Here is a 24,364-nt window from a genome sequence, read left to right as displayed (position 1 = left end):
CTCACGGCAACACAACGCTTAGCGTATGTGATTTTAAAGGCTATTTTCGCTTGGGTCGAGCCGTGTTGTTCTTTTCGTTGCATTTCGATATTCTGTATCGGTTAAAAATGGGAGATCTGTCTTGAAGCTGAACGATTCAGGTATATGGCGACGGCGGGCGGGGGAGGGAGGAAGGGGGTGAAGTGTAATCCCAGAGAAATATAGTGACACTCGTCCTTAGGCGGTCGTCGCGTGTTGACGTGTAAAGGCGGTCGCAAGACGTCACCAGATCCCTGACAGATCCAACGTCGATATTTTGAAGCAACAAAAATACACGCAGAACATGAAATGACTTTTAGAAACAAGAGAATCACGAGATTTTTTATTAAGAATACGATTAGGTGCCTACGGATTTTTTTACGAGTGTTTTGTACTAAAGTGATCAAATAAAACATAGATTTTTTAGAGTAATTTTTATAGTAACATGAGTGCGTGTAAATGTGATGTTTTTGCGTAAAAACCCCAGTGAAAATTGAGTTATTGTTTTTCGATTGGAACACTAAATTTTTAATTAGTTTTGCTTGGGATTTTTTTTTCTTTCGAATTCCGAAGATCCGTTCGCTGTAGATAAGAGCCGGTGCGTTCGGGAAGCAAAAAATCTGTCGTCCAAGGTACAGCCGCTCGCCGATCACAAAGTGCAACGTCATTGTTGTGGTATCAGATGCAGATGCAACTCCGAGAAGCAGTTCTCCTTGAGATATTCACTTACAGCTTGTATCTATAGAATAGCCGCAGAAAAAATACGGGTCGGGAGAATCGAGATGATAATGCATATATCTTCCGCGGCTCGCATCTTCGGTTGGAATCGAGCCCTTGTCAAACGGCTTAATGAGGCATGAAACGGCTGACGACAGTGGAATTAATTTGAGTGAAGTGAAAAATTATTATTCCCACGGGTTTCATTACATTTGGTGATATTGCGTCGAATAATAATGACATTTCAATATAACTGAATTGCACGAAAGATTAAATAGTAGTCTTTTTTAATGTGTGGTTAAAATCGAGCCGGATCTGCGTCGCACGCGTGGGCGCAAGCGCTCTCATGACGTTTAGGAGGGCGCTATTGGCCGCCGGGACCGAGGGGGCGGGGCTATGAGCTCCTTCCTCATGCCGGGGGGCGGGGCCGGCTACCACCACCTCCAGCCGGAGCCCAAGTTCCCGCCCACCGAGGAGTACCAGCCTGACTACCTGCCAGGGCCGGACTTCTTCCAGAACCACCAATATGGCTACCACCACCACCAGTACCAAATCCCGTACCACAACTACGCGTACTATCCGCAGCAGATACAGCACCCCGAGGAGCACGCGCCCGCGCCTCCGCCCTCGGGGTTGCAAGGGGGGTTGCCGGGGCTCACGGAGCTGGGGCTCCGGCTGGAGAAGAGGATCGAGGAGGCGGTGCCCGCGGCGCAGCAGCTGCAGGAACTGCGCCTCCGGCTGGAGGACTCGGGTTCCCTGGACGGGAGGTCGGAGCTGGACGAGGACAGGCTGATGATGGACGGGAGTCCGGAGCTCGACGAAGAGGACGATGACGAGGGCTCCGATAATGGAGACAGAATTATTTATCCCTGGATGAAGAAAATCCATGTTGCGGGTGTTGGTGAGTATCTGTCATGTGGCTTATTTTAAAACTACAAATTATTATTGAATTAGGTAGGTTGTAGTAATAAGGACTCACCTAAATATATAGGTAGGTACATATCGACTAATTCTAAATACGATTATTTTTGGTAAAAATATTTTTTTTTAAGTAGGCAATATATTTTTTTACACGTATTTAAATAATATTGGTATTTTTAAAAATTACTTTGCATAAAAATATGTACATATCCTATTTTTACCTAATTTACCTGATCTTCTAATATTTTTTTCTAACACGCTTGGGTATAAACAAATAAAAATACATATTTTTGCTGTTCGCGTAGGGTACTTAATCAGAATTTTATTTAGTATAGCGGACCCGTCAGACGTTGTCCTACCCGAACGTTGGCTTCCCTGCTATTAGCTTGGAAAAAGAATTTTCATTGATAAGTAGGTACCTAACTACTTGTTTGTAATTAAATTCCTGATTTTTACTTATTGTATCTTTTAGCTTTTCTTATGTTATCTTTAATTTTAGCTAAATTTACATACTTATGTTTCACTGCTGCACTTGAATGTAATTTCTAATATATGTAAAAGCCCGTAGGACGTGTAAATTAATAAATAAATAAATAATATTAAAATATTTTATTTAAGTAGGTACCTAAGTACTTGTTTATGGTTGAATTCCAAAACATAAAATAAATGTTTTTTCAAGTATAGCATTATTTTTGCAAACGTCAAACTCCGGTCGTCTCACCAGCAAAGGGGTGTACTTATGTAAGAATCCGATTATTTAAATGTATTGAATTTAATATTATTTTAATGTTACCAAAAATCCAATAAAAAGAGACATTTGGGTAGAAATTATAAGGAATTTAAGGAAAGAATCTGATTGAGATCCAGAAAAAACCAATGCTGTTTGTAAACATTCAAAAACAAACTTACACAAAAAAACAACATCTTTCCATTTTTTTGCAAATGCATTCTCCTCAAATGCAACCCCGGTAGATCGATGAATTAAACATTTATGCTCTTAACTTCTTTGTTACATATTCGATTGAAAATTTTAATCTCTACGAACACGTACAGCGCAAAGATCTACGTTTCTCTGAAAACCGCACGTAAATCGGTTAAGCCGTTTAGGAGGAGTACGGAGGGTAGACATCACACGTACAGAGGAATTATATATAAATAAAGATAAATAAATCGCAGGTCCACAGTAAAGGCTTTATATTTTAAATTTGGAAGAATTTAAAGTAGGTACCTACCTTATTATTTTTTTCCATGCTTTTACTCGCGGCTTCGCTCGCACGGTATTAGGCAGAAATAGTTTGGTAATTAATTAGCATTGTCGTTTATCAATAAGCATTTTCCCGATGGAATAATATAATTTTCCGAGATAGAAAGTAGCGTGTATCGATTGCCGATCCTCCAACTATCACTATGAGAAAAATATGACGATCCGTTAGTCTATAGCGACATGGCATCGTTATTCTGTTCACATATCCAAAATCCTACTACAAAACCAAAACGAAATGCAAACCAAACTAATCATTGATAAAGCAAGTCAAATATGTAAATTTATTTTTATTGATTATTTTTGAAATCACACCTTACCGCCTACTCATTTTCAAATAATGTTGCTCTTTGTTGATATTATATTGAAACAAAATTCGTTGTATTTTTTTCCATCAGGGAAAAAATTGTTTATCTTATTTTACTTTTCATCTTTCCGGCTATCCTTATGGTAAAAAAAATAATCAGCCGCTCCGCTGAGACATGAAGGAAATACAAACAAACACACTTTCGCATTAATAATATTAGTATGGATTACATATTTTATTTATTTAAAACTTCAAGAACAAAGAATAAGTACTTTAACGGACTTATTGCTAAAAACAATATCTTCCAGCCATCCAACAGATGGTCAAAAGAAGAGTTGGTTAAAAGTGTGTACTAAAAAACGAAAATATGTACCAAAAAAAACATGCATTTAAAAAAAACGTAATTAGTTAAAATAGCACCTGTTTTTCAGTTGGGAGATAAGGTTTGCACATATTAACTTTAAAAAAGTACATTTTGTTTCACATTATTATTTTGTGGATCAGATTTGATATAAATTGTAATTATGTTATTATTATCTGACTGCCCTGTACATAATTGCATATTACATCAATTAAAATAAAAGCGTCGTACCTATTAGATGACCTACGGATAAAAAAAAAATTGAAATACTAGAAAGAATAATGCCGTGTCAGTTTTTTTACTGTAAATTGAAGCAATAAACTTTTTTCAAGTAATAGTAACTAATTTAAATTTATTTCAACAGAGAGGGAAAACATTTTTGAGAAGGGGATATGGAAGTCTAATCATTTACAGGGCTTATGCCCTGTCATTGGCTGGTTTTAGTGGCCGCTTTACACACTGTGTAACATTTACCATTCTGCCCATGTTTGAACATCCATATTTCCTCAACTCTTCCATCTGTTGACTTTCGTGAGGTAAAAGAGCTGAAACCTTTATCACGTGGGTGAGATTCATCCGGCTGAACCAAATCACCTACTAGGCAACGCCTGAAAAATAATAAATTTAAATATGAATAACTCCCTAGGGAGGGATCCAGCCAGTCTGCAAGCATTTGGACATACTTAAACATTGTTGAATAGTAACCAATATTGCTATTTTATTTATTTAGTTCTTTGACAACATTCATAGTTTAATATAGTACTTACTTGCAACTTTCAACACAAAATTTGCATTTGTACATATTCGAAAATACTATCGTGCACACTAATTATTGTTTTAATTTATAATATTTACACTGTATAAAAACTTACATTTTGGATCAAAAAAAATAATTTTAAAAAAGCTTGTAATCACAGGTTAAAATTCACCTTATTTCGTAAAAAAATATAGTAGTTAAAACAGTTTCCTTCAAACTCTTTTTATGGAATTTCGGGTTTGGGCTTTTATTGGGAAGAATATTTTAGCAGTAAGTATTCCATTTCTACAGCAGGTACGTTTTACGCAAAATTTCAATAAATATATATGTATATATATATTTATTTATTTAACTTTTTGTACCTTATGTTATTTGTACATTAGCGGGCTTATTGCCAAATTGCTATTTCTTCCAACCATCCAATAAAATAAAAGTTTTATTTTTATAATTCAAGTTACAGAACATATTCGTTAGAAAAAAAAATATTAAAAAGCTAAAGATATATAAAAATAGAAATAAACGTATTTGTTTATAAATTAACTTAAATCAAAACTATTCCTCAATGGGAAAGGGGAAAAAAGAGGAAAAAGAAAAGGAGGAGAGATTAAGAAAGAGAAAGAAGATGTTTATTCAGACGTGATTTAAACAGACATAATGTAGTAACATCTTTGATGGTGGATGGGAGATGATTCCACAATCGAGCCGCATGGACACTATATGAGTTAGAGAAGAAAGAGGAATTGTAGATTGGTATTAAGAGAGTGCCTTGAGAATTAGAACGAAGAGGTAAACCATGAACTGATAAGCGTTGAAATTTTTCAGGCAGGTATATTGGAGCGTTAGGACTGTGAAGTACATTGAACAGAAGTGAGAGGGAGTGATAGTCTCTCCGCTATCTAATTTTGAGCCATTTCAGTTGCTTACGATAATCAGAAATGTGGTCATATTTACTAAGACCAAAAATGTACCATTTAACGGCATTAAAAATTTGTTAAATACACACCGTAGAAATGAAATATTTACAACCAAAAAACTGTTCTTAAAAAAATGATTTCAATACGAAGATTTGATCTAAACCATTCATTTTTTTCGACGATCATTGACGACATAATTTTACCTAAAATTTACTAGAAAATGAGTGTGATTTAAAATGTTTTTATTAATTTTTTAAAAACATTTTTTTTCTTTAACAAATTTCTTATTAAATTTAAATCCTTCAATCATTAGATTTTTTCACTTAAATTCTTTGTCTTTTAATCAGTACCGATGTACCTAAGTAAAGCCTAAATTTGAAAAGGCGTAATCTGCCGCTCGAAAAGTAATTATATTTTTCATACACAAAACTGTCAATTATATTTTTTATCAGAAATTCCTTTAAAAATGATTGTCCTTTTTTAATTGAATTTTTCGATAGCGCGGTTTTGAAAAAAATATGTTTTAAAATGGCGAAATAGAGTTATTTTCTTACTTTTTATCAGACTACAGCCCTAACCGTTTTCATATGCATTAAAACATGTTAAGACATTTTATGGAAAGCGCCCTTAGAGTGATTTAAAAAAAAAAACATTATTTTAGGTAGGTAGGCTTCACCTTAGTAGGTGACTCAATGATTAGTATAGGTTTTTCCCCACCCTCCTCTAAATTTTATTTAACTCTTGTGTGGCTGTGATGTCACACTAGTCGACATAGGACACAAGACTTGATATATCTCTTTTATTTTTAAAAATTATGAATTAGTATTTTTTTGTAATCTTCAAATGGACATTTTCACACCTGATTTGTAAAGTTAAATTTGTATAACTATGCTAAATGTTAATTTTAAAAAAAACTATTATCCTTGCTACGCGAATAATGAATGTCCGCTAATTCAACAATACATCTATACAGATACCTCATACGAGAGAGTACGAATAAAGAAGTCATAACAAGGAAGACAGAGACGCTGTTCTGCGGCGGGCGACGTCTAAAACAGATTTAGTATTCAGTCGGTTGATGACAATGATGGGGGACGCACAGAGCAAAATCATATGTTTATTTTCATTAATTGTGGAAAAGGAATTATTGAACAGTGTGACTCTATGTTTTTTTTATTTTTTTCAAATGTCTGAACTTCAGAATATTCCGTCTTTTACTAGTGGTAACACGATGTTACATCACCGTGCGCAAAGGGATTATTTACCACAGTCTTTTAAAAGTTAAAGTCTTAGGTCGATTTCACACCGGTTGTACAAATCCACATGAAACGATAAAATTAAAATAAATTGATTTAAAAAAAAATATGCATATTTATTAAGTGGCTACTCTCAGTGTAAAAGTCGGTCGGTTTTACGGTGTACTGGTTAGTGCGATTTCCTGCCGATAAACAAAAAAAATAAAAAATACAATACAAATCAGTCCACCCGATGTAATTTTATCGTACCATGTGGATTTTTAAAATCATCTGAAATAAGCTGTAGTCTAATATTTTTGTTCCCTCTTTCCTAAATATTCCGCCTCATTCGGATGGTGCGGCATTTTCCTTTTTGGGCCTTGATCCATATTAACGAACTCTATTACATCAAATTACAGGATGTATCACTTTACCAGTTAAGCAGTATTTCATACAGATACGCACCAGTGCGCACTGTGCGCAGTTGGTAGGTACTGTAAGTACCAGGGGCGAACCGTGTATAGAAGCGATCATGCGCAGCTTACCATTATATTCGACTAACCATAATAATGTTTTACCGTAACTTTATTTTCAGAAAAACAAATAAATAAATACTATTTATTTTAAATCATTTCCTCCGTTTGTATTTTTATCCTAATATAAATATTAATCTTAATAAAGCGCGCCCAGCGCCTGCGGTGAGCCAAAAAACTAGCCAATTATTACTAGCAGCTTTTTTTCAAAATTATTTTTTTAATAAAAACCATAAAGCATTAAAAAAAAACAATACATGTAATAATAAAAATGGAACACTTAAGGTTGAACTTGCCAAAAAGAGTCTAGCTCTTGTGTTTGGCAAGTTTACAAAACAATATGAAAAACAAAAAGAGAAAAAAATGCAAAACATAAAAATACAAAAAATATATAAATATATTTTTTAGTAAATTAAGAAAATTTAACCCTAATAAAAAAATAATTTAAAACACAACATTTATAAATTATATACACAGGCACATATTATACACACATCTTTATTTTCAAAATACGGTTGATATTAATTATATCAGGAAGCTTTTCTTTAATTTTTCCTTAAATATTCTGTAATTTATTTCTTGACGTAGATTTTGTAGTAAATTGTAAAAAAGCTTCCGTCTTATATAAGTATAATGATGTTCGGCCGTGGTAGTTTTAATTCTCTGTAAAGCGAGGCACCCTGTTCTTAACCTTCCCGTAACACGGTGCAATGGGAGGCTCTCCTTATGCACCTGGAGTATACAACACTTTCCGTGGACATCCTACACTCTTAAAACATTGAATTCCTTGAACAGTTCGGTAGTTGAGAAGAAGGATTTTTTCATACAAATAAGGATACTGTATTTTGAATTTCTTAACCCCAGTGCGGGTTTTTTCTTCTAGATTCAACTTGCAGATTACACAAATTATTTGAAGATTCTTGATTTGGAAAACAGCATTTCAAACATTATTCCTTAGGGGCTATTTTTATTTGATATGATACTTTTGACATAAGACCATAATTACTTTCTAGCGTCATATTGCAGGACATATGGCGCTTGACGCAGCCGTTTTTAGCACTATTTATTTCTAAAACAATTCGGCCAGTTGACATTTCAATTGAATACCTAATATCGACTGAATTCATAGTGCTATTTTTTATTAGTTATGTATTAAAATAATGGATAATACATCTATATAATATAACATAACACTAAATTACGCCGTTTGAGTTGATTCCATAGATGAGAGTTGTTGTATTACACTGAACCACAGAAAAATATCAATTTATATATATATTACTTATATTATATAATGTACCTTCTACTCGTATGTAGGTACAAATATATGATTTTTTATAGCTAACATGTAAATAAAATCACCATTCGCCACTGGTAAGTACCTACCTAACCCCCTTCCAAAGTAGAAATAAAAACAGTATATCAAAGGCATTTACACAAATGTTTGAAAGATACTATTGTTTCCATTTATTTTTCTTGTTATGTACTATAGATATACAAACATAAAAAAAGATTACATTAATATAAAGTTATTATGACTGTCTAACTCATCATCATCATCATTCCCTTTCCGCACCCAATGGTGCACAAGGCACTGCATTAGTGCACAAATCGTAGCGTATCGGGATTATTTTTGTTGCATGGAGGTAAGATGATCAGTCTTACGCTTCAGGTGCCAGTCCAGGGACTATAAAATATTCTAGTGTGAAAACACCCTTTTAAATAAATATTTCGTATCAACCATGGCGGGAATCGAACGCGAGACCTGTTGCATGGTAGGCAAACGCGCTGACCATTACACCACGAGACTGTCTAACTAGTGTAAGTTACCCAGTTCTAAGAAAAGCAAAAACATATTATTTTAGTAGCCAAAAACATAATGCCGTCGCCGTTCAGGCAAAAGACACGAACTCAGAAAAATACAGTTTTGAAGCGTAAAATTATGTTCATTAAAAGGCAAAAGGCACCAAGGTAATTTAAAAAAATATTTACACAAATTTTACTTTTTAAATCCTATGCGAAAATATTCATTTTAAGATTACAAAAAATACAACTTCATCATTTAAAAAAATAAGAGACATATATCAAGTCTTGTATCCTATGTAGGCTAATGTGACATCACAGCCACACGAGAGTAAATCTTGTGTTTATTGTTTTTAATATAGGATATGTATTAAGAATAATGTTTTTGGCTAGTAAAATAATGGATTTTGTACTTTCTTAGAACAGGGTTACTTATCCTAGTTAGAGAGTCAACGCAACTTTTCGATCTAAATTTTTGCAACAGAGAGGGAAAACAAAAAAAAAGGGAATATGTCTACAAACACTTGTACAAAATCGAAACTTTGTTGAAAGCAACTTTATATCACCGTTATAATCTTATGTAAGTACTGTTAGAAAAATAAATAACTTAACAAATAAAAATTTACCTAGGGGGAAGGGGAGAATTGGAGCCTGCTGAGGGGAATGTGATTTTTTAAATACCGTTTGTATTTTTTTTTAATATGGAAATTCGACTTTTCTATCTTCTTTTTCACGTGTCATGTCGGGTCCCCTCGACGTTGACGATCACTTGGGAGAAAGCTTCTCTATCCTGAGCAGTGCGAAACAGCTCCTCCACAGTTCTAATCCTGGTCCATGCTCGGATGTTTCGAAGCCAGGAAAGCTGTTTTCTTCCGACCCCTCTACGTCCCTCGATCTTCCCCTTCATGACAAGCTGAAGTATGGCACATTTATCACCTCTCAACACATGGCCAAAATATGAAATCTTACGGAGCTTAACAGTGGTGAATAGTTCTCTATTAGTATTGGCTCTACGTAATACTTTGTTGGTTATCATATCGGTCCAAGATATTCTTAACATTCTACGGTGGATCCACATTTCAAATGCTTCAAGACGGTTTATAATATTACCTTTTAGAGTCCACGCCTCTACACCGTACAGTAAGACAGACCATATATAACATTTGACCATTCGTTGTCTCAGCTTAAGGTTAATATTATTTTATTTGTATATTTTATTTTATTTTATTTGGGAAATCAACAGTTCTACATACATATTTTTAGTAAACAAACAGATATAGTGTATAAAATCAGAACTAATAACAGATTTCTACATAGTATACAAAGTTAGTAAAGAAAATATATTTCATATCAAATAAATACATACAATTTATTCATATAAAAATATTATTTTCATGTACTCAATAATCAAAGATTTTTTAAATATTTATTTTAAGAACATTAAGTTACTGTAAATTGGGCGGGATAAGGACAAGAATGCTTGAAGAGAGGGTAAGGAGGGGAGGGGAGATGTACATATTTATTATTATAATGTCTACCAAGTTACATGATACATTTTTAGTGTAAATTTTAAATCTGACAGAGTGATGTTTGTGTAATCTATATTTTTAAATTTTGTATTGTACATTGAAAAAGTCCTACGAAAAAAAGCTTTTTTAAAATACGATGTTTTACTTATTAGTACATGAAACAGGTGGTACCGTCTACAAATCCTGGCTGGCACATGTATTGTTATAAAACCAAGCAGCTCTGTACAGTCAACCATTCCTGTCATAATTTTGTAAAGCAGTAGTTGGTCCGCACACACTCTGCGGTATTGTAGAGAAATGATTCCATGGAAGGTGGAGGCAGTGAGAGTAGATACATATGAAATACCGGTTTTGTATTTAAGGTACTTTATAAATTTGTTTTGAATATTTTCTATTCTACCTACATATTTGGCATACTGGGGATTCCATATGTGAGAGGCGTATTCCAAATGGCTTCTGACAAATGTATAATATAATGAAATTAGGGCCTTTGGATTATCAAAGTGTTTACTCATTCGAATTATGAAACCTAACATGCTCAATGTTTTGGAGGTAATTTTATTGATATGCGATTCAAAAAGTAGTTTTGAGTCTAAAACAATCCCAAGATCGTCACAAAGAAGATTTTTATATACTTCTAGCCATATATTTTTATATTTATTTTTTAAAAAAAAACAACGTAGTTGAAGATTTTTATTTTTCAAAAAAAAAATACCGTTGGCTCTTATTTTCCGATAAATGGAATAATAGCCAATTATTCCCATATAGGGTAATGAGAATCCAATACCGGAACAAATGTTTTGCTCTTCGTCAATACTGGTTTCTTTCCTATCACCGAAAGAGAGTTATAATAAGAATCTTGAGTCATCACAGCTTCAAATAAACTTTTAAGTTGACTGTAAGGCATACCTGCTTGTACAACAACTTTTCGAATAGAATTCCCATCATCTCTGATGGCATTGATAGCTGCTAATAACACCTTAACATTAGTCCAGCTTGCTTTTGAAGTAGTTCGCTTTCAATTTCTAGTCATCTTGGGAAAAGTAAAATAGTTCAGAGGTAATGAGAATAACTAGATGTAATTATCCCGAATATTTTTAATACTGTTAAAAAATAATTTAATCAAAGCTATCCACAAGTATTTATAAACTTAACCATGACTAGAAACGTATTTAATGCAAATAAAGATTAATAAACATAGTTTAAGGAACTCCCCTTGATGTTGGAAGATGGAGAAATGTTGTAAGAATCAAGCGCAAAACCAAAGTGCTTACTTCAAGTCTGCTTTAAAAAAACTGACTCGGCTTGCAGTCAACTGCTGACGAGTCACGATATTGCGCGACTTTTTTTTATTCTTTTTGGCACGTTCCTTGCATCGCGTAGAACATCATGGCTCTCACTAACCGACGGCTCTGATTCCTCCACTCTCCCCTACAACCAATAACTAAAAAGAAATCTCAGAAAACCTTCATGATGGTCTAGAAGACAATTGTGCCAACAACAGTATTGGTCATTTTTCGGGAGAACAGTAGTTTAACAAGTTGCTTTTTCTAATTTTATTTTCATGTCTCTTATTATGAATATGCAACTTCGATTTGGGAAGAGATAAAAAATTAGTATTCAAGTAAGTGCAAATGGTACGACATGCTCATAAATTACTTTTTCTTACAATTCAATACAAATGATTTATTTAAATATAACATATACATTACAAACATACACTAAAAACGTACATATTATAAAAAAGAAAAAAATACATGAAAGAGACTCATGTCAAATTAGTAGGAGAATCCTGCTCCGGAAACCCCTTTTGGATACATGGAACAGATTAACATCCAGAGCGATGTTGTTCAGCATAGCCATCGGCAGGGTGGTCCTGTATATCGAAATATGAAACAATCTATGGTGACGCTGTCCTATGTAATTATCAGGAACATACAAATCAATGCTCATCATAATCTCAGAATTATCGACCATACCGCGCAACAATCGATAAAAATGTGTAGTCAAATACAAATTCCTTCTAGTCTCTGAACTGCTGTAGCCAAGCATACCCTGGAGAAACTCGGTCGGGCAGAGCCAAGGATAATACTTCTTTTGGATTTTCTCTACCAAAAGAGAGTAAATCAGTTCATGTGGCCCCCAAATCATCGAGCCATTCTCGAGTCTACTTCGCACCAAGGAGTTGTAAAGAATTCTCAGTACTCGTGTATTACCAAAAACCTTTTGTTCTTCTTCTTCGTTCCCTTTTCCATACCTAATGGCACATAGGGCACTGCATTGGTACACCAATCGCAGCATATCTTGTTTTTTTTTGTTACATGAAGGAAAGATGATCAGTCTTACACTTCAGGTGCCGGTCCAGGGACTATGAAATATTCTAGTGTTAAAACACCGTTTTAAATAATTATTTCACATCAACCATGTCGGGAATCGAACCCGAGACCTCTTGCAAGTCAGTCAAATCCGCTGACCACTACACCACGAGTTTGATTTAAAGTTAAAATGTTCAAACTCATTTTTTGTGTACGTTTATCTTCTAGAATTGCCGAACAACTACTGCCCGCTCCGGGTTTTGAAATGGCCATTGAAAGAATTACTTCATATTTGAACCCGGGACGGTTGGATAGCTACTCGGTCCTCAGTAATATTTTTTTAAATATTCATTGTATGCAAAAGCCATGTGTTTTTTTTTGATAAGTAAAACAGTATTTTTTTTTTATTCTTTTCATAATTTGATAATAATAAACAAAACAAAGTTACCTACTATAAGACACACGAAAATAAAATATTTGTCTATTAGAATAGTGATGTTTTCATCATGAAAAATGTTTATTTTTATGCTGAATGCATATTTATTTAAATACTAGTATAAATTCAAATTTCAATTTTAAGTACCTATATATAACGTCAACTCACAGCCACCATAGTAAAAAGATTATTTATAAAATAAAAGGATAAATACAATAGATTGTTTAAAGTAGAAAAATATGAAATAATGGTTCTAAGCAGAAATGTAAAATTTATAACTCTATTTTGCAATTTCCCTCGCTTGCCAATGGCGACGTTTTGTGTCTTATTACAATAACGAAATTCAGTGTTTTTTTTTTAATAGACTATTTATTATACTTGTCCATTTTTTTTTTGTATTTTCAAATATCGTATTATCAGCGCTTTGATTATTAAAAGTTTCTTATTTCTGAAATAACTTCTTCACTTCACCTCCACTTATTCTAGATCAATTCTGCCCATTAGTCTATTCACGGCAAGCAAACCGGAAATCTTCGAATTTCTAAATAATTATAAGAGTAAATTAACATATTACATCAAGAGATGAAAAACATTTCAGAGAAGGTAATATAGAAGTCTAGGCATCTACAGGGCTTATGACCTGTCATTGGATAGTTTAAGTGGCCACTTTACACACTGTGTAACATTCACCATTCTGCCCATATTTGAAAATCTATATCCCTTCAATTCTTTCATCTGTTGATGTTTGTTTATTTATTTATTTTATTAGGTAAACAAACAGTATGTACACATATATTGCCAATTTCTTTGTATATTAGTGTAATAAACTCACGCACACACCAAAAAAAATGTTTACACTTAATACAATAATTTAAATTATGTTCAATATAATAAATGTAAAAGTAACGAAATGAAAAAATATTTATATAATAATAATGTTAAATGTCTGCTTCTCTCAAAATTTCTATAATTTTTGACCTAAATTTACATACATTGTCACAAAAAATATCAGCCTCGGTAAATATATTGTTATATTGGCCGCATATTCTAGGTATTGTAGATTGTTTAAAATATGTAGTTTGTTGACGCGTTTTCAGTGTAAAACAAAAGATTTTGTCTTGTCGGTCTAGATGGCACACGGAATGGAAGTCTGTGAAGTTAAAGAGCTGAAACCCTTATTTATGCTGGTGAGATTCATTTCATTGAATTATTTTACCTACATACATATTAGGCATCGCCTGAAAATTTTATTTTTTACATTTCTATACTTCTTCATGGACCAGGGCCTCAATTATGATGAAAAGTTAAATTTTATCTTCAATTTTATATACTAAGTCAAATAAAGTTTTCTCTATGATGAATGGAATATTTTTACAATTTTTATTTCTAAACGTGTTCAATTACCAGTTACCGACGAAGATATTTTGAACTTTTATACAGATATACACACTTTCGTACATAAATATCGATATAAATTTTTACCGTCTCAGTGTATAACGATAAAGATAGCCGTTCATAATCGCGGCCCAGGTAAATTTATCAACAGTATTTTCATCAACTATAAGAGTGTAAATTACTCTCCAAGCACTAGCCTCTTTTTTGGAAAGTTACAGTTTAAATGAGTTTTTATGAAATTAAATTATAATAAAAAAAAAAATATTATTAAATAAATTTAAAGTTAATCTAAAGAAATTTTTTGAACACGTGTAAAAACAACACTAAAATTTTATTAGTATGAATGTATTATTGTTTTATGTTTTTTCTTTATATGTCCTATGTTTTTATTTTTCTTTCTCATGTACTCGTATTTAAAATTATATAAACTCTTAAAAATAAACAACTAAAACAGTGTAAGTCACTCTCCAAGCACAAGAGTTAGTCTCTTTTTATGAAGAGTTACAGTGATAACATTTACTAGATGTGTAAAAGTAGATATATTTAGAATTGTACAAAAACATGTACTCTTTGTGAAAATTTATTAATAAAAAAAATAAATAAAATGGTAATGAGTCAAAAATATTAATACCAGATATCTTCATACTTTTACAACAATGCATTCATTCTTATGCATGTAGTTACTTTGATTTCGGGTCATTGCCGAAACATACCAGCAAAGGTGCGTTTGATAAAAATAGAATTGAGCAATTCAAATATAATTTTGAATGATGAAATAAATAACCTGCTTTTATCATCTATCATAAAATCAATCGAAAAGTAATTATCCTGAGAATTCTGTATCACATAATTGATTGAGAAAATTAATTCATGATTTATGACTCTTCATGTAGATTCGGCCGCTTAAAAATCTCCTAATAAATTAAATAGTTAGTTGGCTGCCTCGTTTCATTTATTCGCACCTAGCGGTGTAAATAAATGTATTCATATTCGTGGAACTGGCAAAGAAAGGATGAAAGCCCAGTGAACGCAGTCAAAATGCGATTTCTTAGACGAATGTCTGGGAAATCAATGTATGACAGGGTTACGGATGAAGAAATTAGGCGAAAGTGTAAATCTAAATCAGGTATAATTGATAAGATTAAGAAAGGGTCTCAGAGAGGGTTTGGTCATGAAGAACGAATGGATGACACAAAAATGGTAAAACAAGTATGTATTGCGAAAAATGAGCGGTAACAATTTGTTTCTTTTTTGGATTTGTTCCGAAGTTTCGGGTACCATTGCAGGAGCCATCTTCAGCGTAAACTGAGTGTTTTGTAGAAAAAAATATGTGTTTGAGTACTAGTAATTTGTACCGTGTCGCATTCGGCAGTACTAGTCACGGTATAACCCAAAAAATAAACAAATTGATAACAGTGACCGTGAAAACCTTCGTACATTATGAACGGTAACGTTAGACAAGGACGACCAAGGAAGACGTGGAATAATGAGTTAAACCAAAATTTTAAGTCTGGTCATGTCAAAAGCAGGCCTAACTGAAGGACATATATGACAAGATGTATGAATGCGGAAGAAGCTAGAAATGTATGCCAGGAGATACGTGTGTGGCGGTCCATTATCTCTGCCTACCCCTATTGGGAAATGGCGTGATGGTAGTAATAGTATAATATTTCTTTTGTTATTTTAAGTTACAAAAATTAGGGAGGGGGAAGTTTCACCTAAAAAAAGTTTAAAAATTGTTGCGTTTTCGTCAAAATATTTGCATGAATAAATTCAAATAAAATGATCCATTTTGACGAATAAACAACCACTTTTTAAGATAAAACTTTTTTTTAACCTTACTACTAAATGTCGGCCTTGTGGTGTAATGGTCAGCGCGTTTGCCTACCATACAAGAGGTCTCGGTTTCGATTCCTGACGTGGTTGATCTGAAATATTTATTGTCATTTTCAGTGCTGCAGAGCAGCGTTTATTTAATAATTTAAAATACGTATGAAGATTTTTTACCCACTAAGTCTTAAGACTTTTCGGTGCGACACATTTTTTGGCAGGTTTAATTTACATTATTTTATTTGTATTATACAAATTTATTTATTAACAGGAACTTTGAAAAATTTAGAAGATATTTCTTCAGTTCTTTTTTTTCATTTGAAGATCTTTCATGTTAATGATGGTTTGTGGGAGATCATTGAACAACCTTGGAACAACGAATTTAATGTTCGCTCTCCGAAGTAATTTGTAATTCGGGAAACGATCGGAGCCCTTAGCTTTTAATCTAGTGTTGTAAACGATGTTTTTACACTAGAATATTTCGTAGTTCCTAGACTGATACCTGAATCATCTTACCTTCATGTAACAACAATTATCCAGATACGCTGCAATTGATGTACCAATGCAGTGCCCTATGCACCATAAGGCGCGGAAAGGGAATGATGATGACTTAATTTCAGATATACTTATGTGTTAGTTACATTCTAAAACAATTTTGTACATCTTTAAACAACTTTCGAAATTTTATAACCCTTTTAGACTGTATCATCTTTTATTGGAATATTCACGTACAATTTTTTTCAACTTTACATGTTCTATTTTCTTTATCTTTTCGTGCGAATCGTGGTACCACACGAGGGCCCAAAATAGCAAAAAAAAAATTGAGAATAGGTGTCTCAGAAGAATATTGGGTGTGCGGTGGTTTGACTTTACAGCGAATAAAGTAATAAGAGAACGAGCGCAACAAACTCCGGTGACAACTGTCACTAAGCGGAGTTATACGGTTGGCCTGGTCATGTTCTGCTGATGCCTCCGGAGAGCCTTAACCACGCTTGCCTACTTTACACGGCATCGGGTTGTCCATTGCTGACTGATCGTTGGCAGTTCATGTCAGAAATACGGTACGCGAAACTGACTCGGGAGGATGCACACGAGCTGGCAGCCGACAAAGATACCTGGAGGATCTTCGCGGATACTATGTGCTCCAACTTGATTTCCATTTTCTAATAGTGAGTTATTTACAACTCGTTGAATACGACCCTCGAAATTCAATATTTGGGTAAATCATAAAAGCACAAATATTTATTTTTATTAAAAAAAAAAAAAAAAAATTTTTAAAAAATATATATAATAAATAAATTAAAAAAAAATAAAAAACTAGGAAGCGGACCTGGAACGACGATGATGATGATTTCATAAGAGCGGTTTAAAATTTATGTTTTAACTCGATAAGTACAAAAGTATATCCCTAGATACTTGGGTTCGTTATATGTATATTTTTTCAAACCAGGAATATAAAGCCTTTATAAAACCTTGTTTAGATCAAATATAAAAGAAAGTAAAAATCTCATTTTTCGCCCTTCTATCGTTGTTCTACGATCACGACGATATATTCTCTTAATATGCAGTTTAAATTTTTAAAAATAAGAAAACTCTAAAAGTTAGTCAACTATCCCCGGTCTCTACATTTATACCGCTTGTATCAGTCTATACCTACCTACGTTCCGCGCTGCGATTATGAGACGCGCTATCTTCATCGGTACATATTGAGACGGTATAAACTAACATCATTATGTATGTACGAAAATGTGTATATTTGTATGAAAATTCTAAGTATCTTCGTCGGTAACCTGTAATTGAACATGATTAGAAAAAAAAATGTAAACCTATTCTATTTTTTATTCAGAAAACTTAATTTTACTTTGTAGATAAAATTGAATTTTAACTTCCCATTGGAATACGGACCTTTGTCTGAATATTATTGTCAGAGTTACATAACCATAAAATTTATGACGACAAACTTGAGATTAAACATTGGATTTGATCCAAAAGGTCATGCTGTCTGTATGAAGTGTACACAAAAAACAAATAAAAAATATTGGCATTCTAAGACACAAAAAATGTATTAGCTAGACTAGGCATAGGTGTTAAAATATATGCATTTTCGTGCAACAAAATGTAGATTGAGTTTATCTCAACAAATCGTCAAAGTTTTTTTTTTTGAACTGTGAATATGAATTTGTAAACTATTAAAAATAATTGTCGATATAAAATCGTTTTTCTTAATTGTCGTTTAGGTCTCAGTTTGACTTCAAATTATTTCCGATGCTAGTAAATTGAGTTTTATTTATATTACATTAACAATTTTGCTTTAAATGAAATATTATTAATATTTTTTAATAGTTTTATCAGTTATAAAAGTATTTAATCTTTAGGTTTTATTTTGAATTGTTGTTGATGTTGATAAATTAATGTTTCAATTCATGACTATTTAATCCACGGGTTTGCTTTAATTGTAATATTATTATAGAAATAAAAGTCGAGTGATACATAAATCCACAGATTTTCGGATTTTATAATAATTTACAGTTAACTTCCATCAAGAATTTTCACTTACAAACTGAAATGTTTTAATTATAATATATAACTATTGATGACAAAAATGTACTCATACATTTTTACTTTATTGAGTTTTTTTCACATTAATCGTATACTTTTACTAATAATTCACATACAAAATCAATTCATCTACGTATTCGTAAAAATATTTTTTTTAAATTATGGTGTATGTACCTTCCTTCATTATAACGATGGTTGTTTTTTTTTTGGTAGTGTAATTTCGAATATGTAATAAACAAATTCAACATCATTTTTAATTTTACTTTCACGTGTAAAACTTACGGGTCCTAATACTGATAATCTGCAATAATTGGTAGTTCACACAACTGAGAATGGAAGCATGCAGAAAAAGCTCGTAACCCGCCTAGGAATTGCTGGAGCAACTTTTAACACGATGCGTGCGGTCTGGTCTGTGCTTGTTTAAAACGAAATATTTATTTTCTATTTGTATATAACCACTTTCCGACTTTTCTTTGTCTACCGGTTTCGAGACGTACCCGTCTCTTCGTCAGGACACCAATTAAAGCAATATGCAAACCAGCATGCAAAACCCACTATACACCTTCACCAAGAGACGGATGTGTCTCGAAACCGGTATACAAACAAAAGTCGGTAAGTGTTTATTTACAAATATTCAATAACATTTAGTAAAATGTGTGACCACAAAGTTAATGCTTTAAATATTAATAATATTATATTTATTGATTTAACTTCTTGTACATAATGTTATTTGTACATTGGCGGGCTTATTTCCAAATGGCAATTTCTTCTAACCAACCAAATAGTTTTATTTTTATAATTCAAGTTACATAACATATCCAATAGAAAATAAAGATTAAAAAGCTAAAGATATGTAAAAATAGAAATAAATGTATTAATACCGATTACCAATTATTCAACTCTTGTATAATGCCAGTACTTTTATATGAGTGCGAATCTTGGTACCTTGCCAAAGCTCAGAACACCAAACTGATCTGAGATCTGAGTTTTGAGAAAGAAACTCCTTAGCGATGATTTTTTATAAACTAAATGTTCATTCACTTTTTTTAATCTTGCGATATTGAAATAATGGCATTTTAAGAAACCACAATTGTAAGATTTCCATACTTTTTATCAGACTTCAGCCTTATAGGAACAATTTTTTTTAAATATGAAATCAATTCGTATCTTTGACATCAAATTCACGGCAGTATGTTAGCCTGCTGCTAAAAATAATATCAAATAACTTTAAGCGAACAACGCAAAAAAATAGTACAACACTAATTATAAGATAGGTAATTATATAAAAAATAACCAAGTTTTTTGTCAATAATCATGTTTAATGAACGTTAAGAACGTAATTTGTTTTAAAGTTTTTTTTACTATTCGAATAAATTTGTATTTTACATTTAGCACTTTAAATTTTCGACCATATTATCTATATTATACTCCTAACCGTTGAAAATTCAAAAATATCCTTTCAATAAATTGCAATCAAAATAGGTTTCCAATTCCCGAGAAACCTCCTTTGTGCCTGTGGTTAAATATAAATATTGATATATTTCAAAATACAAAATTATTTGAATTTCACGAACCGTGACAGTGCATTCCGAAATTCTAAATCGAGGCATCGAACGAGCGTCCCCTTGGCGCCAATCGATCAAACTAAATAATAAGGTCGGCCGATACTCCCTCGAGGAGTTCTGGAGGTAAATACAAACGTGAAAAATCAGAGAAAGCCGAAGACATTAGTAAAATGTCAAAACACTCCAGTAACAAAACGTCTTGCGGCTAAGGCCAACAAACATTGCATTTTATTGATTAGGGGTAATTTGTTCTCCAGCCCTTCCACAAAGCGTTCGGGTTTCACAGTCCTTTGGAATACCGAACAGTCCTTTGATTTCAAGGGGCTGCTTTTGTCCTTTAATGTCTCCTCATTATCCTAATACCTCTTCTCCAAATTTGTATCTAAATAGTGAAAAATCAATCTGTCTTTTGTGCGTTTGGGTGGCTTAGAATCACAACGACTGTCGAATTAATCTTTTTTTTCTAAAACCAGGTACAATCATTGAGTGGATTCGTCTTTGAGAGATAATAAATTAACGTTTGTGGCGTATTGTGGAAGAATTTGACTAATGCGCTGACACTTGAACCGATGAAAAAATTGTATAGTTAGTGGTGATCGATGACGCGCGGCATCAAAATGTATTGGCAAAAGAATATTTACTTCACAACGTGCGAAAATACATTATCTCTATGGTACAAGGTTCCCGATATTAATAATGATTTTTTTTCACTTACTAATATGGGTATATTATTCTGAACAAATTCGTGTTTATGCATAACCTCAACAGGATATTAAAGATTCAAAGAAACGTAATTTCTTCAAACATTTAAAAAATATTTGTTTCACAAATAATGTCAAACTTTTTGTACATTAGTTTGGTATCATTAAAAATAATATATTATTAGCAACATATGGATATAATTGATTTCTAACTTTTAAGATCCCCAAATTTTTTTTGTAGTGAATACGAACTTGAGTTAAAACATTGTTATTTCAAGCGTAAATTATTTATACTTACGATTTCAAATGTAAATTTTAGTATCCATTTAATAAAACCAAAATCGTAATTAAATGATGCACAAAAAGTTTTTAAAAAATGGGTAAATAATTTCAAACAATCTTCGAAATTGGAGTTTATCTACTTACTATACTGAATTAATAAATGTAAAACATTAGCCGTTTACTGAGATGATTTACTACTTACTCCGTAAGTGATTAAATATTTATATTTACTATCGTACCACAAAGTTAATGATTTGAACATAAAAATAAAAGAAAACATAATTATGTAGGTACCAATTTATCATATCATGTGTATTTTTATACAATAAAATATATCATAAAGAAATAAATATTAATATGTATTTTCAATGCACTTATGTTTGAAGAAAATCATAATTTTTTAAGGTTTTGAAAGTGGTGATAAAATAATTTAACGTTTACGTTACTTCTCTCTCCTGAACCAATCACAGCGACCACAGCATTCCCTCACAGCCTGCGGACAGCCTATATTTCAACCGACCCCTTTAAAATGTCCGTAAATACATTTTACAAAGCACGTTAGGGTCGAATGTTGTGGCTATTCTAAATTTCTTTGAAAGGTTTAAATACTCTTTCCAATGTTAAAATTAGTTTACATAAGGTGGGAGTATGTGATATATATATTTATTTTTTGTTTTCAGCAAATGGCTCCTATCAACCTGGAATGGAGCCCAAAAGACAAAGAACTGCTTACACCAGACACCAGATACTAGAACTAGAAAAGGAGTTCCACTATAATAGATACCTCACGAGAAGACGAAGAATCGAGATAGCGCACACGCTGGTCCTCTCGGAAAGACAAATCAAAATATGGTTCCAAAATAGGAGAATGAAATGGAAGAAAGATAACAAGCTCCCCAACACGAAGAACGTCAGACGAAAAACGAACCCAGCTGGCGTCACAACGACAAAGGCAGGCGGCACACCAAAGAATAGAAGTAAGAACCAAAATAGTCAAGATAAGAAGAAAAATGTTAACCACGGCAGACCTGATAGTATAGAAAATGTCACTGATAACATAATGACAGATATGCACGGTCAGAGTCTACACCAAGCGCAGCACAATCCGAGCGTCAGCCCCGCCTCCACCCACGGAAGCTGTATGTCGTCTAATCCCCATCAGATGCCCCATCACGGAATGGCAATGCACCCCATGGAACACGCCAGCATGGTGGGCCACATGGGCCATATGTCCCCGCTGACTCCGACAGGATGCGGCCTGGGCATAACCCAGACCAGCCAACCTGTTATCAAATCGGATTACGGTTTGACGGCGCTATAGAATCTGTACCCGCGCCGCGCCGTGATGCTGCACTTTTAACAATCAATTGTGGCGTTCATTCAATTCGTTTGGACATGTTTATTTTTAACAAAGTGATCGGACACTTGGATCCATTCAGGTGTACATTGTGTCCTACTGATATCATCATGATCGCTAAACGACCGTGAAATCTCTACTCAGTGTTATTTAGTGGGAAGCGTTCACAAACTCAGTGCTTAGTAAATAAAACAATTCGACTACTTTAATGGGACTTTAATACGGAGTTAACGAATTTGACAATTTAATGAGTGGCGTTTTGGTAATTATGTGATTTGAAACACTTTTTAAATGTACTACTTGAATAAACTAACTGTGTGAAATAGTGTAATGGAATAAATGTTTTTAGCTTTATTTTTATATCATCGTTAATTATAATGTGTGACAATACCTATTACTTTTAATTGGGAATTTAGAATAATGATGTCCTGTATTTGAGACTCTTCGGGTGAATGTGTATTAAAACGGTTGCGTACGATTTTAAGCCGGTAATTCTAAAAACTTTCTTTTGAATTTCGAATATTTGGCCTCTTGTATAGAAATCATAAAATAGTTTGTTTTTTATATCTACACACAGCGTTTTTTTTATGTGAGTAAAGCAAGATTTTCAAGGCAGTAGATTTACGCTTAATTTTACAATTTTTTTATCAAGATTTAGCGGCTTGATTTTGAACGTTTACCCGTTTTTGAAACTCACCTTATATTATTAGGTGCAATTTTAATTATGATGTGTATTTTTCTAAAAATTCACGTAGGTACATGCATAATAGAAGCAAGTATTATATTTTATGTTCTTTAAATAATTTCTTGAAAAACCTGTCCATAAATCATAAATTTACTTAAAGGAAATATGTTATAAACGCTGCGACTTATACCTAAATTTATAGTATTTAAGAAGATTTATTTTATTTTATACTGGTTTTTCATTTTACTTAATTTACCGTGTTACTTGGTAAAATTCCATAATAAAATTTGGTATGGTATCCAAAATAAAATACTTTTATTAGATTAAATTCTACTTTTTTTTTTATTATACACAATAGTGTATAATGTAACGCGTTCCGTATTGTTAGCACATCATCAAACTCTCATATAGTCCTAACAAAACGAAATGCGTCACATTATCCACTCTTGCATATATTTGAAAAATAAAAGTAGAATTGAATCCAATAAAAGTATTTTATTTTGGATGCCTTACCAAAATTTACTTGAATTTTAAAAAATACTAAAGCATTTAAATATAGTTCAACTGGATTATTTCTATAATTTTATTTACCTATACTACTTTTATTTTTTTCTTTTAAATCTGAATCTTTTATTAATGTCACAAAATTTGCTAATTCTTGAATTTTAACTAGAGTTACCACGTTCTTATATATTTTTTACCCGTTCAATAAAAAAAACAAAGTACCTAAGTAGGTACCTTTATAACTTACATCATTATTCTGCAGCCTTATTCACACCAAATGGTGCATAGGGCGATAAATTAGTACAAACAGTGCAGCGTATGGCTGCGTACATTAATTATTTAGCACATGAAAATAAGATGTGTTACGCTTTACTGTTTT

General features: G+C 32.7%; 1 protein-coding gene across 1 annotated transcript; it reads left to right on the top strand.

The window, feature by feature from the left end:
• Positions 1 to 274: 274 nt before the first annotated feature.
• Positions 275 to 22,893, top strand: LOC148273752 (homeobox protein Hox-A4-like). Its single transcript, XM_088238253.1, has 2 exons — positions 275 to 1,636; positions 22,120 to 22,893. Exons 1-2 carry the CDS (start codon positions 1,132 to 1,134, stop codon positions 22,758 to 22,760), a joined length of 1,146 nt encoding a protein of 381 aa, XP_088094379.1. The 5' UTR covers positions 275 to 1,131; the 3' UTR covers positions 22,761 to 22,893.
• Positions 22,894 to 24,364: the final 1,471 nt, after the last annotated feature.

This window comes from Micrasema longulum, unplaced genomic scaffold (assembly GCF_059751315.1).
Source record: "Micrasema longulum isolate JH-2025_06_02 unplaced genomic scaffold, ASM5975131v1 h1tg001846l, whole genome shotgun sequence".
Lineage (NCBI taxonomy): Eukaryota > Metazoa > Arthropoda > Insecta > Trichoptera > Brachycentridae > Micrasema > Micrasema longulum.
The sequence above is the reverse complement of the archived record's forward strand: the minus strand, read 5'-3'. Positions and strand labels throughout refer to the sequence as shown.